The sequence below is a fragment of the Dysidea avara genome, chromosome 3 (assembly GCF_963678975.1).
Source record: "Dysidea avara chromosome 3, odDysAvar1.4, whole genome shotgun sequence".
In the NCBI taxonomy this organism is placed as follows: domain Eukaryota; kingdom Metazoa; phylum Porifera; class Demospongiae; order Dictyoceratida; family Dysideidae; genus Dysidea; species Dysidea avara.
In genome coordinates, this window is record NC_089274.1 from 16,347,549 (window position 1) to 16,360,506 (window position 12,958).

At 37.6% G+C, this 12,958-nt stretch overlaps 3 protein-coding genes across 3 annotated transcripts in view; 2 read left to right on the forward strand and 1 right to left on the reverse strand.

The window, feature by feature from the left end:
• Positions 1 to 8,196, reverse strand: part of LOC136249682 (dual specificity tyrosine-phosphorylation-regulated kinase 4-like) — a 21,418-nt gene extending 13,222 nt beyond the window's left edge. The window contains exons 1-7 of the mRNA XM_066041766.1: positions 7,948 to 8,196; positions 1,343 to 1,448; positions 1,216 to 1,286; positions 1,101 to 1,164; positions 907 to 1,050; positions 491 to 550; positions 353 to 433 (exon numbers count right to left, since the gene is read on the reverse strand). Coding sequence (XP_065897838.1) covers positions 353 to 433; positions 491 to 550; positions 907 to 1,050; positions 1,101 to 1,164; positions 1,216 to 1,286; positions 1,343 to 1,448; positions 7,948 to 7,982 — 561 coding nt within the window. The 5' untranslated portion in view covers positions 7,983 to 8,196. The remainder of the gene's footprint in view (positions 1 to 352; positions 434 to 490; positions 551 to 906; positions 1,051 to 1,100; positions 1,165 to 1,215; positions 1,287 to 1,342; positions 1,449 to 7,947) is intronic.
• Positions 8,197 to 8,247: 51 nt separating this feature from the next.
• On the forward strand, positions 8,248 to 9,329 carry LOC136249692 (uncharacterized). The gene is made up of 6 exons (XM_066041777.1): positions 8,248 to 8,465; positions 8,515 to 8,587; positions 8,648 to 8,711; positions 8,763 to 8,884; positions 9,081 to 9,108; positions 9,163 to 9,329. Exons 1-6 carry the CDS (start codon positions 8,348 to 8,350, stop codon positions 9,232 to 9,234), a joined length of 477 nt encoding a protein of 158 aa, XP_065897849.1. The 5' UTR covers positions 8,248 to 8,347; the 3' UTR covers positions 9,235 to 9,329.
• Positions 9,321 to 10,420, forward strand: LOC136249693 (uncharacterized). The gene is made up of 7 exons (XM_066041778.1): positions 9,321 to 9,460; positions 9,511 to 9,636; positions 9,749 to 9,821; positions 9,869 to 9,932; positions 9,984 to 10,105; positions 10,162 to 10,189; positions 10,240 to 10,420. The coding sequence occupies exons 2-7, from the start codon at positions 9,525 to 9,527 to the stop codon at positions 10,309 to 10,311; spliced, it is 471 nt and encodes a 156-aa protein (XP_065897850.1). The 5' UTR covers positions 9,321 to 9,460; positions 9,511 to 9,524; the 3' UTR covers positions 10,312 to 10,420.
• Positions 10,421 to 12,958: the final 2,538 nt, after the last annotated feature.

Consider the following 12,958-nt stretch of genomic DNA (forward strand, 5'->3'; position numbering starts at 1 on the left):
ATTATACCCTGTTGACTTTGCCGTGAAAACTGTATCTGTACGTATGTCTATGGGTCTGTCCACATCATAGCAGTATTAGTAAGCTTATCATTAGAAGGGAAATACTCAGTTACTTCTAAAAGAATCAAGGCAAAAGATTTTAGCCCCAACCACACATGTTTTGATTCCCAAAAGGCAACCTTTGTGTTGTAACAATTGTTTTTATCAGATAAAAAGTTCCACTGTACAATTAATTAGGAACACACTGGAACAATACAGTAAAGCCTCACTAAAACGGATTTGATGCTAGCTTGGCTACTAAGTGTATAATATAGTGTACCCTACACTATGCTGTACACATGACAGAACTCACAATGTCTCCTGATATTGATGATGTCCGACTGACCCCAAATAGAGGTAGCGAGTCCTTGAATAGAGACCGCTCCCGTGATTGCTATGACAATCACAGTGGAGTTGTTGAGGTGATGATACAAATAAGTGTTATGTATACCTCTTTTATTCGAGTAGAATCAAGTGTAAGATGAGGCAGAGAACCTACTTTAGCAGATACCTGGAAAAATAAACAGTGCAAGTACTGTGTCCACATATGTGCATGTAGTGTGTGTGTTTGTAGTGTGCATGTAGTGTGTGTGTTTGTAGTGTGCATGTAGTGTGTGTGTTTGTAGTGTGCATGTAGTGTGTGTGTTCGTAGTGTGCATGTAGTGTGTGTGTTTGTAGTGTGCATGTAGTGTGTGTGTTCGTAGTGTGCATGTAGTGTGTGTGTTCGTAGTGTGCATGTAGTGTGTGTGTTTGTAGTGTGCATGTAGTGTGTGTGTTTGTAGTGTGCATGTAGTGTGTGCATGTGTGCAAGCACATACATGTACATTTACCTCCACATGCACTATACACATGACACAGCCTACATACCTCAGGTGAGGGCAACATGGTAGCATGTTTCCTCTTCCAAGATGACGGTGGCTGCTGCTGTGATAGTGACTGTTGCTGATAAGATAGAGAGTAATGCCGGTGAGAATGATCCTGTTTGTTCCCAACTGAGTGGATCTGAAGGGGCTATATACAATACCCCAATTAAAGCACACTATGGAAAACAGTAGGCTTACCATAGAATATTGCTGCGACTTTGAGTCTTGTGAGTAATAGGAAGACTTGGTTGTTGTGGCCTCCCTGTAACATATAACATCACTAAGAGATCATGTGATTAATGTCATGACTCACGATAGCAATGAAGCTTGCCCACTGCTCAATGGCGCTGGCTTTCTGTTGCCAAGAAAGAAAGGGTCTCTCGGCTAGAAAAGAAGTAATATTGTGAGAGGTGTCTAAATGTGTCACCAATTATGCTGACCTGTGAAGATAAGCTGCCACGAGAGCTACGAGCTGGTTTGAGGAATGGCAGGTAGGATCTTCGTGTAGAACTCCCACCACTACCATGTTCCCTGGTCACAGCAGACCTATTACATGTATAAGGAAAAGTGTCAATTTTTTTCTGCACAATATGAAACACACAAGCAACATTTACAATTGCTACTAAAATGGAAGCATTACTGTGCAAAACCCTTGGGGAAATTGAATAAACACACAGATGTACTATCTCCAGATCCGTAGTGCCAGGTGACATCATGTGGATCGGCTTTGCTGTTTTGTCCTGTTTCAGGCAACCATTATCACCTCGATTAGCACACAAACCAGGAGTGTAAAAATGTAATTTGTACTAATGAACAACTTACAGTAGCTTTGGTTTCAATTTGCACAAAACAAGCAGCAGCAGCAGCGAGTAGTCTTTGTGTGACAACAACTTGGACAACATGTGGACCATAGTCCTGTTAGACATTAGCTTTTAATAGCGCACTCTATTTTTTAATACCATAATAGGGTTAATAGGGTTACCAACCACATGATCCATGAAGGCTCATTAATTCAAAGAGCCAAGGAGCTTCTAGCCTAAATCCGAGGAACCTGCAAGAAGCCTAGCCTGAAATGTTATAGATCGCTGGTAAAATCTGGACTAGTTAACGACGATAATCAAGATGTTATGGAATTGATATCTCACTTGAAATCTTAAAGATTTTGAAATCTCATCCCTGGTTATGTTGGGTTTGTCGATCCCTTGTCTGAATCAGTGGAGTATCGCTAGATGTAATACATTATTGTGGTTGAAATGAATTTATTGCTATCACTTCTGTACATCGAGAGTTCATCAAGAAGCATGTAAGGCCAACACAAACAGCAAATATCACCATAACTTTTGGATAAAGTGCTTTCAGAACAATCTACACATTTCATTTGTTAAACTCATCAAGAGAAGCCTAATGACACCTTGTTTTATCCTATGAATGAAGCATGCAGCAGTTAAAGTGGTATCAATAAATTCACACAGCCACACAAGACAACTACAGTAACCCTTGGTGTCCCGAGGGTTAATAAACATGTTGTCGAGAATTGACGCCAGTATGATTGTATATATATACTATTACATAATTATAAACAGTCACGTGCAGGCTGCGTTCAGTAATATTGGTTGTAACCATGTTGTAGAGTTGGTTGTTATGTATCTTAATAGTTGTAGCTAAAGAAACGCTCTTTACTTAGTTGTTTGGCTTACTGCTTCATAATACTATCACACATTGTTGATTTAATTTTCTTAAACACTTCCATGAGAAAATCAATGAATGCCATGTTGCTTACCTACAGGTAATTGCTTTCCTTTGACAATGGATTAACCCTTTGTTTTACACAATGATCAATGCAAAGCAATGTTATGATTGTGGTTTCCAGTTTTAATCACTAAGCAATCCTAATGTAACAAACTGCTCATAAATTTTGAGTGGGGTTTTCACTCAAATCTCCACACTGCAAAATGCCAAAGAAATTGATTTACTTGTATGTGTCATTAGCAGCCCAAGTGTTAACACTATTACACATATTAGAACAGAAGCCACTAGAGTCTTATTAGCAAAATTACATTGGACAGACCTTTGGCATCTTTCTAATTAACACATATAACATATTGCTGTATGGTACACATAACATATTGCTATATGGTACACACATAACATATTGCTATATGGTACACATAACACATTGCTGTATGGTACACATATAACACATTGCTATATGGTACACATACAGCTTATTGTATATTTTTCCTTATGTACTGAAAATCAACAGTACATACAGGTAATTAATAAACTAGACAAAATTTCAGTTGCTTGGTACGTGTAGGTGATAAAAGCAATCACTGCCCTTGTAAGGTATTGCATAGCTAGAAATTTTCAAGGGACACACAACTGGCAAAATATAATTTTCGTATTTATTCTAGAACACCCCTGTAAACTTTTAACATTGTTTTGCTAAGCTATATGCAATCCCAAACATTTTGTGATTGTATTATCATTACTCACTCGAAAATTTCTGGCTATACAGTGTAGGGTTTAGTATAGCCATTAGCAAGAGTTACTGTAATAGGGGAAAGTTTCAATGGGAGAAAGCCTCCCAGCTAAACTGACAGTTGTATTTTACAATTTTTGTGTTATTTACAATGACATTGCTGGAATACTCCAGGAGGCAAACAAAGTCCTCCACGCCTGAATTTTATTAGGACTCCTCTACTCCTAATAACATGTGAGACATAAGGCCAACAATTTGTCTTAATGTTCACAGCATATCCATCTTCAGGCTCCCTCTCACATTGCAGCTCCTCTCCTATTACTGGTTCCCACACTGAGCAATACCTATTAATTGTGGGGCTATTAACTCACAAATGCTAGTATACATATGTTGAACAAGAATCACATGGAAAGTTTGTTACTTTAGCATTGTTTCATAATCAATCAGTGGCAAAAATGTTAGTTTTTCTCTTGACGATTTTTTTTTTTTTTTTTTTGCTACCAATTGATGGCAACATATAACTACCATATAACTTCCATATAACTTCCCTGGGACCAAAACACATTTTGTCTACTTCTATTGCTAGAATGTCAGAAGTACAGTAATTAAAGGGGCTATCAATCAGTGGCAAAAATGTTAGTTTTTCTCTTGACGATTTTTTTTTTTTTGCTACCAATTGATGGCAACATATAACTACCATATAACTTCCCTGGGACCAAAACACATTTTGTCTACTTCTATTGCTAGAATGTCAGAAGTACAGTAATTAAAGGGGCTATGCGCTTGATGAAGCTGTTTAATATTTTACTGCCAGTGAAATCATGAACAATACGTAATATTTCATTTTATAATATAGTAGGATGTCAAGCCAATAGCTGCGTGGGAGAGCAATGTCAAAAATCACCAACAGTTAAGACCAGGCAAAGTTGATTGTTAGATTCCCACCATAATGAATAATGACCGACCGCCCGCCCGCCCGCCCGCATGATATTTTGAAAACCTTGAAATGGGAATCTAACAATCAACTTTGCTTGGCCTAACATTGTACTGCTGCAAAAGGAATAAACAAGCAGCTGAGGACTAATTAACACTACACAACAACTTGTAGTGATGTTATTGCGATAAAATGAAGTGATTTTTCACAATGTCAGGCAACTCAGGAAACATTCTAAGCTTGCTCACCTGGCTTACAATCGTTGTACAAGGCCAGAAAAAACAAATCACACCATTTTACAGTGCATGTGTTTGTCGTGTTTTGTTATGATTACATCATAAACTTAAATGGCTTCATGATGTCAACAAACTGAGCCCATAGCCACTTTAAGAAATTATGGAGACAAACCAAATATTTAAAATTTTTTCTTAGTCATTAATTTGGAGAGCTTGTACATTGTAAACATAAGGTAACAGAATTTCTCACTCCTTCTCTGTCATTAATTAGCACTTCGGTGACAAATTGTTTTTACGATAAAATAATTATGATGTTATTTACTGCTAACTCAGCATATCAAATTTCATGTAAACAATTTCATTTCCACATTCCTATTTACAAAGCATTAGTATTAAAGCTTTTAAACCTAACAACTAACCAAAAAATTTAAAACTCACCTCAATAAAGAATACAAAATATATATTTACACCCCATTCACACTACCCTCTAACCACGGCACAGCTCGAAACAAATTACAGTGTGAATCAATCGAGCCATGCCGAACCGGGTCCAGCACGGTATGACAAGGAGAGGTGGGCTGGCACAGGTTGGCCCCAACTTGGCTCAGGATAGCGTACAGTGTGAACGCATTTCGAGCTGGCTAACTCAAGTTAACAATATAACTTGTTCTGTTGGCCACACAGCGAATATATTCTATGGTCTAAGACTGTTCTTCAAAATGGCTACGACATACCGTACAGTCTAGTAGACGTGTGACGATTACGCTTGAATGATGCATTGATAATCCTGGAGAAAGGAGCATCCACTAGTTTAAACATGGTGTCTCTAGCATTGTACGACTTATTTCAGCTGGTTCTATGCTTCCTTGCTACAATTCTAGTGCCTTTTATTAAGCACCTAATAATCAAAAGCTTATGCGCTTGTCTTAGCTAATTATTATTCAGCGCTCGCACTATCAAGCTCATGTCAGATGCAGTAGTGTGAACAAGTGCAACCCGAGTTCAATAACCCAAGTTGAAAACACTCTGGCTAACCCGGGATAGTGTGAACGGGGTGTTAGGAGGAAGAATATGGATCTAGTGCAGAGCACAACAGACAATGTACAATTAGCCCGTTCCACCAAACAGGATAGTTATGTGGCCACAGGTATAGCATGGTTGACTATAAAATTTTCCATTGTTGGTATCTCATAAAATCTTTTTACTTAGGAAGAATTTGAAACGTGCCAGTTTATAATTTAGACAAGTCATAATTTATGTTTTAGATGCAAAAATGTAAGTGGTGGTTACATAATCAAACATGTCAGGAGACATAATTTGCAAGTTCTATAGTATGTTTACGTTGAGCTGAACCCTCAAAAACGTTTAACAACTCATGGATGCAATTACACACGATCTTGAAATTTGGCTCATTTGTAGTACTGCTTGACCCGCTAAAAATGTTTCACAATCTTTTTGTTCAAATGTTTGACATAATATTTATGGCCAATCAAAATTTTCACAATAAATTTCCTATGGGGAAGCCATATAAGTACAGTGTCCATTACAGCCCTTTCCCGAACTTGTAATGGAGCCAAACCATACGTGTCTGTTGTTGACACCTTTGCTATTACCAATAATCATCTGGTTGGCTGAAATGTTAACTCTGTTGACTTTTAATTTTTAGCTGTTTTTCAGGATTCAGCTCAACGTGAACATACTATAGTGTTATCAACTCAGCCATAGTGATGGATAATTATCATGAAATATCAAATATAATGTTAATTAGTTAAAAAATCTAAACCACAATAGTTGGCCTCTACACTACCACGGTATGTATTTTCACTATCTTATAATTGCACTATCCCATATTACGATTAGCACTTGCTTTTTAATCCACATACTACTATTAAGGGTGGATGATAGGAGGCTTGTGAAGTGTCTGGGACATGTACCAACTCATTTTCACATAGGATATTGGGTTAAATTGATTGTTCGACTGCTCTTAAGAGATCAAAAGATGTCTGATGAAGCGTAACCAACCTCCTCTGCATTCTGTGCACCAAATAAGATAATGAGGTCAATAAGCCAGCAATGCAGTTTCTATTCCTGTTTGTCAAGAAAATGCATTAGCTTATTTTTTCTGCCTGTACATTCATGATATAAATAACTGATTCCCTATGTGGAAAACTATTTATGGGGGAACAAAGTGGCAGTTGCTATGACAACACATACCAGGAATCATACATAAACTTTGTGAAGTCACATACACTTAGACACTAACTAAAACAGATAACATAAAGCTGGAAATTAAAAGATTGAAACTTATAAAGGAATCTACGTAATTGTATTTAAGTTTCAAGAATTGCCCTGGAAAATAGCACCCTTAAAATTTATTTTCAGTATTGGCATATAGTGTAGGTTAGACAAAATATCTGACTGGGTATAGAAGTTTACAATACTCTGCAAGCCATAAAATTGCTCACCTGAATTTTCCAACATTTCATGGCATCATGGTGTAGTTTTGTAAGCAAACAAATCAAAGACTTAGCAAAACTCATGAAATAAGGACTTTCAAATTGTGATGCCAATTAAGTTAAGTTTCCCAGAAACCTTACAAGCTCAATGTTTTCCAACACAGCAGTGTGTCACTATGGTATCCATACAGAGTTATACAAACCAACATGTAACCACATAAACCAATAGACAGCTGGGTGGCATTGATTAGATCAACCTTGTTACTACTTGTACTTACCCAATAAAATCACTCATTTTGTTTATTAAATTTACACGCTCAATCTAGAATTTGAAGAGAGGACTGGTTATATAGTTCAATTATTACTGTTTTGGTTCTTCTCACAAAAAGCCAACACTTGACAGCTTCCCAAAGTCAAAACGCTTTAAACATTTACACACAAATGTCAGTATCAACTCAAAGAGATCAGTACACATTTTTCAAGCTGGTCACAAATCATTCTTTTTTTTTTTAAGTTGGAAATTTAGATTTCCTGTTGAGAGCACCCTGCCGTAAACAAAACTCTAGTACAATGCACAAAATTTTGCCAGTTTACATTTCAGGATGAAAATCACAACGGAGTCTATACAAGGGGAACTGTTGTTTGTGACACTTGACACTTCAATGTGAGGATACAGAAACCCTGAGAATGCGCTAATTATAATAAGCACAGCCTGGGTGAAACACGCCCATCCGAAGCCCTACGCTTGTCTACACGTGGCACTCCTCAACAAACCACAGACCGCTGCAGCAGTTTAACAATTCTAACTAGCCACTTGAAAGGTACTAGTCAATTTCATGTACCGCAATGATATCGGGAAGCCCGTGTACCTAAACCGCTTCTCCACACAAACTACTGAAATATTTTACAATACTTCATATATATAATGATAGCTCACCGTTTGCTGGACGAGTCGTTTCCATAATTACTCATCTTGCTTCGTTATGCAGAGCTCTGGAAGTGGATTTGCTCGTACTAGACACTCCTGACTTTCTCAGAGTCCAACCATCACGTGTTCATCCCCAACAGACGCGAAATAACTTATCTTTTACCTTACTAGTTACGTACTAGCGGCCAAACTTTGTTTATCCTCTTCGCTATCTTAACTTTGATTTTAGATGTACGTTTTTCAAAACCAAGCACTACTCCGCATACTTCAGGATGTGATGCATCACTTCAGGATACGTATGACTAAAAGTGACGAGTTGTTATGAAATAAGGGTCATGTGACATTTTGCAAACAATTGTCTACATTGCAGAACTTTTGCTTCACGTGAAGGACGCAAGGACAGGTGAAAATGAAGAACTTATTCTTGGGAGTAGCTTTGTTTGTGTTTATGGTGGCTGTATGTGAGGCTCATTTGTGCCTCTTCAACCCACAACAGCGTGGCACCATGAACGGGATCAATGCAGCTGGTGAGCGGGGCTCAGCCGATGTCACTGTAACCGCATTATTTCCCTACAGGTTCTAATGACTGCATATTGCTGGACGGACCATGCGGAGGCCGCAAGGCCATGAAGCCAACTGTCGGAATTATGTAAGGTTTCTTTGTAAAGTTTCGCGGCAACCATGTACGTTGTTTATTCTTTATTTGCAGGGCTGGAGTTCCATACACTGTTGTGTTTCAAAAAAATCTTGATCACTTCAACACAGCTGATCCGGTAAAAATGGCTGTATTTCAAATGCTTATTAGCTAGCTAATGCCTGCATAGGGAATGTTTGTAGTCTCAGTTGGTGAAAATTCTGCTTCTCCAACTTTCAAACAAGTTGGAATGGTGATGGATTCTGGTACTCCTTCTCTGCATGTCTACACGATGAATGTCACCTTTCCAAAGTGAGTATTATGCCATGCACCAAAACTATTACTTATAATATTATATCACATTACACACATGTCTCATGACTTGACCTATCAAATATCATTATATGCATACCAGCCTTTGTAGAGGTATGATCTACAGGTCTGATACAATAGCAATATACAGCTAACTATAGCTCAAATGCTAATTTACCATATGCTTTTCCATTAGAGTGATGTCTGATGGTGCTGTGGTTCAGGTATGCCTTAAGATCTAACCAATCAGAGCTTGTAATGTGTCCTATTATATACAGGTGAAATATGTGACAAATAACAAACAGGCTCCAGCAGTCTTTTACCAGTGTGCAGACATTATGATGTTTTAAACTTGTGGATAATGATCCTCTGAAAAGTTGTGTTGTGTTTTGTTGGACTGCATTATAGAAACTGGTTTTTTGAAAATAATTTGTTTTTAATTGCACAGCTATAACCCGGCTAAATTCCAGTGTGATACTGTTTGAAAAGCAGGTGGCGATTCTATGTCGTGACGAAGTTGCGTACATGAGACAGTGTTTGTACTTACCTGGTCACCAATAGAGTCTCGCATCATAGGTACGTAGAATATACTATCTATGCTCGCATCAGGTCTTAAATTCTGCTAGTCACGTGATCGGAGATGAAGTACATACTTTTCGGAATAGTTGTGCTAACGGTGGCCTTGTGTGAGGCTCACCTCTGTCTCTTAAATCCTCACCAGCGTGGGACTATGAATGGGATAAATACAGCCGGTAAGAATTGTGGCTATTGCACATCGTGAACACTAACGATGTTTTTGGAACATCGACACACCACTGGCGAAGTGTGCAGTTATGAATGTGTTAATTAAACTATATGATATAGGTGCTAATGACTGTATTCTGCTGGATGGACCGTGTGGCGGGCGTAAGGCTATGAATCCTGTCGTCATTGTACAGTAAGTAACCAGCCACACCCCTTCTCTGTAACTGGAGACTATTGTAGAGCTGGTGAACCATTTTACGTCGTGTTCCAAAAGAATCTTGACCACTTTAACTCAACTTCTCCGGTATATTACCAAACAGTATTACTGAAACCCCTTTTATCTTTCTAGTTGCAGGGTAAATTTGTTGTTTCCATTGGTGCAAATTCTGCAGAGCCAAGCTTCCAACAAGTAGGGATGATAGCAGACTCGAATACCACATCCCTCCACCTCTACACCTTAAATGTAACCTTCCCCAAGTAAGCAGCAGTCTATGTGCTGTATGCTACTGATAGTGTAATATTTTGTCACACAGAATGAGCACAGATCATGCAGTTGTGCAGGTACTATTTGGTATACGTAGTTTATGTCAGCATTATATTCTTTTCTTCAGGTGACCTACGTCACTAACAACCCCAAAGCTCCACCTGTCTTCTACCAATGTGCAGACGTACTGTTGGCTTAGTTCTGTCACGTCAACTCTTATGTTGGAAAAAATTTAATAACAGAAAGATAATATTGTGATTATAAACAAGCATTGTCTTTATACACTGTGAAGAAGCACATTTAATATGTACGGGACATAAAGACCGAATGGTCATTTACTGTTAGTGTGAATTCTAGTTGCAATATAGCATCAGGTCATCTTTCTCCACTCCACTGGTCCTTGCAATCTCACAAAATACATTTTCATCACTGTAAGAGTGGTCTTAACTGATTAAAATACTAGCACCAAAGTGTAAAGCAAACGGCTCAGATCTCCGGCTTTAGTGGGGAGGACTCAGAGTGTAAAACACTGTGAGGAGGAGGTAATTTGGAATACTGCATGTACTTAAAGTTTTGAGTAGCATTTATGTACACAAAATACATTCTGCCTAATAGCAACCAAGGTAGCTGCTGCCTTAGTAAATTGAGAGACAACTGAATTTTAGCACTACAGAATATCAAGATACTCTCTAATATAGCAGTCAAACAATGATTGACTGTATTAGTCATATGTACGCCTCACCTACTCCTGTTATTCTTTTGCATACTGCTACTCTCACAGTAGCTGCATTCAAGAGCATCAGACCAGAGCCTTGCCACTTTCTGGCTTAAATTAAAAAAAAAAAATTCTAACTCAACATGATGAAGCTAAAATTAAATGTAATTAAACAATCAATAGGAAAACACTTATTACATATTTGTCTTTCAGTCTGTCTGTCTGTGTCAAGTGCTTCTAAAGTAATTAGCTATTGTTTCATGCAGCTTTTGTAGCTACTTGTAAATGTTCCATATATTGAATGTAAAATGTAAAATAAGGTTCAAGTATAGCAGTAGTGCTTTTACTTTATTTCTGAACCAGTAGCATCTTGTACAGCCCATGTTGCCTCCAGATAGCTGGTCAGTATCTCAAACCACACCCAGGCAGCTATTATAGTACATCCAGGTTGACTGGGTCATACCATTGTCACCGAGGGATTGTCACTTGATTCTACTCCTGCATGGGTAGCTAGTATGCACTGTCATACTAAATTACCCCAAGTCATGTACTATTAACATTGCAGTGGTTTTTCTTTCAGTGCTTAAGTCAGTCAATCACAATGAGTCAAACAGCTCTTACACAGGGGTAGATTAACCATTGCCATGCTAATAATGACTTGGAGTTTAGTATGACAGTGCATGGTAGCTACCCCAGGAGTAGAATCAAGTGAAAGTGGTATGGCTTGATATTTTATTTGGCAATTCATCAGGGGCAATGATTGAATGTTCTATTAGAGCATTTGATTATTCTTTTAGGCCACCCCAATTGCAACCGAGTGGTTTCCTTTTCTAAGCCATTCACATTGCAGGTACAGATCCTTCAATGTCCGGCACTATTTTAAAAAATCAATGTTTTTATGCACTGTATTTTAAAAATGTAACTGCTTTATTAGAGTATTTCAGTAGTATTAGTATTAATTTCAGGAAAAAGGCACAGAATTACATACATTATAAAAATGATGATAATTTATCCAATGTTCATCTAAAAATTCTTGATGAATCAGCATTAACAATGTAATCCGGTAATTAAACTATCATTGATTACTCTATTCAAAATGTGTAGGCCCTTGCAGAATTGTTAAACGTCTCCTTATATAATTTGAAATTGTGACCTCTTGTTACTAAGTAGTTGGGGAGAAAAAGTGAAGCATCAACATTGGGTAGACCATGTAATTTAACATCTGATATACTAAAACCATGTCTCCTTGTTTCCTTCTATAGTACAGGGATGGTAATCTGAGGTGTGATAAGCACTCCAGGGACATATGGAGGGGGGTTCCCAGGGGTTCAGGAACCCCCCTGTAAATTTAGACATCTGAGTTTACAGCAAGACCCTAACACACCATTTACGATTTAGTGTGGCAGGACAAAATGAGTGAGTAATAGTGTATGGCACAGCACAACCATTGATAAAGCTTGCATTCATTTCCCAGGGAAGGATTTACAGAGTTAACATGAGCCCTCTTGAAAGCTTGTAAAAAAATCGATATACTCTAATAGAGCAGTCAGGTATATACTCTATTAGAGCAGTCAGGTATACTCTAATAGAACATGCATGTAAATATCCTAAGGAACTTCATTAGTCAGACATTCTAACATTTAACATTTAATAACCATATACTGCTATAGCTTTGGTGTGCAGTGTTTAAAGATAACTTGGGCATACAGAATGAATCCATGCTATGTATAGTTTTGTAGTTATAATGTTTTGATTATAATTGAGTAGTTCCAAATAGATGAATTTCATAATAACTAAAGTTGCCCCTAGCAACCTGAATTTTACAATATTTGTAGACAAAAGTAACATCTCCAAATTTTAAAAGGATAGCATATATAGGTAATGAGATATAACATTTTAAAGTTTGTCATTTTTCCATACATTGTCTATGAGAGGGGGAAAGAGTTGCCCCTTCTGGGCAATCACATAAATAATGTGTGGGAATACAACAAATTCAATTAATGTCATTTCTCAATTTAACATTATTTGTAGCTGTGAATCTCACAATTAACCTCTCCAAATTTTAAAATGATGGAGTATATAGATCATGAGATGTGACATTTTGAAATTTGTGGTTTTCTCATACATTATC